This window comes from Priapulus caudatus, unplaced genomic scaffold (genome assembly GCF_000485595.1).
Source record: "Priapulus caudatus unplaced genomic scaffold, Priapulus_caudatus-5.0.1 Scaffold136, whole genome shotgun sequence".
NCBI classification, from domain to species: Eukaryota; Metazoa; Priapulida; class Priapulimorpha; order Priapulimorphida; family Priapulidae; genus Priapulus; species Priapulus caudatus.
In genome coordinates this window covers 65022-66424 of record NW_014577197.1, presented here as the reverse complement: position 1 = coordinate 66424, position 1403 = coordinate 65022, and the positions used below count along the sequence as shown (strand labels likewise).

The 1403-nt window shown below is 49.5% G+C and overlaps 1 protein-coding gene across 2 annotated transcripts in view; it reads right to left on the bottom strand.

Annotated features, from left to right (window-relative positions):
* Positions 1–1403, bottom strand: part of LOC106806009 (N-alpha-acetyltransferase 40-like) — a 23680-nt gene that overhangs the window by 4110 nt on the left and 18167 nt on the right. For both annotated transcript variants that reach the window (XM_014807834.1, XM_014807835.1), the window contains exon 10: positions 271–478. In XM_014807834.1, coding sequence (XP_014663320.1) covers positions 322–478 — 157 coding nt within the window. In that variant the 3' untranslated portion in view covers positions 271–321. The remainder of the gene's footprint in view (positions 1–270; positions 479–1403) is intronic.

Below are 1403 nucleotides of genomic sequence, written 5' to 3'. Positions count from 1 at the left end.
CTCTCTCTCTCTCTCTCTCTGCCTCTCTCCTCCTCCTCCTCTCTCTCTCTCTCGCTCTCTCTCCTCTCTCTCGCTCTCTCTACTCTCGTCTCCTCTCTCTCTCTCTTCCTCTATATATATATATAGACACACACATGCCCTGTTTCTTTCTGTTCCCTCCTTCTCTCTCCCTTCCCCTCCCTCTTTCCTTCCTCTATTTCCTCTGGCCTCTGTGCTGCAACTGTCATCTTGCCTCCCCGCTAGCTAAGACCACCGCAGCTCAGCAGCAACCACGCACGAACACACCGCAGCTCAGCAGTTCGAAGAGGCTCTCCGCAGTAACTACGATGCCGCAGGGACGAGCGTTGGCACAGCGTCGGCGGCGCGGGTTGCGGTCGGCATGCGGGCGGGCGGCGCCGGCTTGATCGGCTTGCTGAGGATCTCGTAGTCGACTTCTCCGTCCATGAGCGGGTCGGGCTGTGTCTCGTCGACGACGTACCTGCGGGTAAACACCTGTATGAAACACCTGTACACACACCTGAGCACATCCCCTGTCAACATCTCTCTCTATCTCTCTTCATCTCTCAGCATCTCTCTCTCTAGATCTCTCTCCATCTCTCAGCATTTCTCTCTATATCTCATATTTCTCTCTCTCTCTCTCTCCACCTCTCTCCATCGGTCAGCATCTTTCAGCATCGCTTTCCAGCTCTCAGTATCTCTCTCTATCTCTCAGTATCTCTCAGTATCTCTCTCTATCTCTCAGAATCTCTCTATATCTCTCTTCATCTCTGTCTATCTCTCAGCATATCTCTCCATTTCTCTCTATCTCTCAGCATCTGTCTATCTCTCTCCATTTCTCTTCATCTCTCAGCAGCTCTCTCCATCTCTCAGCATCTCTCAGCATCTCTCTCCATCTTTCAGTATCTCTCAGTATCTCTGTCTATCTCTCAGCATCGCTCTCCATCTCTCAGCATCGCTCTCCATCCCTCAGTATCTCTCTCCATCTCTCAGCATCTCTCTCTATCTCTCAGCATCTCTCTCCATCTTTCAGCATCTCTTTCCATCTCTCAGCATCTCTCAGCATATCTCTCCATCTCTCAGCATATCTCTCCATCTCTCAGCATTTCTCTCTATATCTCATTATTTCTCTCTCTCTCTCCCTATCTCCATCGGTCAACATCTCTCAGTATCTCTCTCTATCTCTCTATCTCTCTCCTTCCCTCGCCATCTCTCAGCATCTCTCCCCATCTCTCAGCATGATCTCTCACTATCTCTCAGTATCTCTCTTCATCTCTCAGCATCTCTCTTTATCTCTCAGCATGATCTCTCACTATCTCTCAGTATCTCTCTTCATCTCTCAGCATCTCTCTTTATCTCTCAGCATGATCTCTCACTATCTCTCAGTATCTCTCTTCATCTCTCAG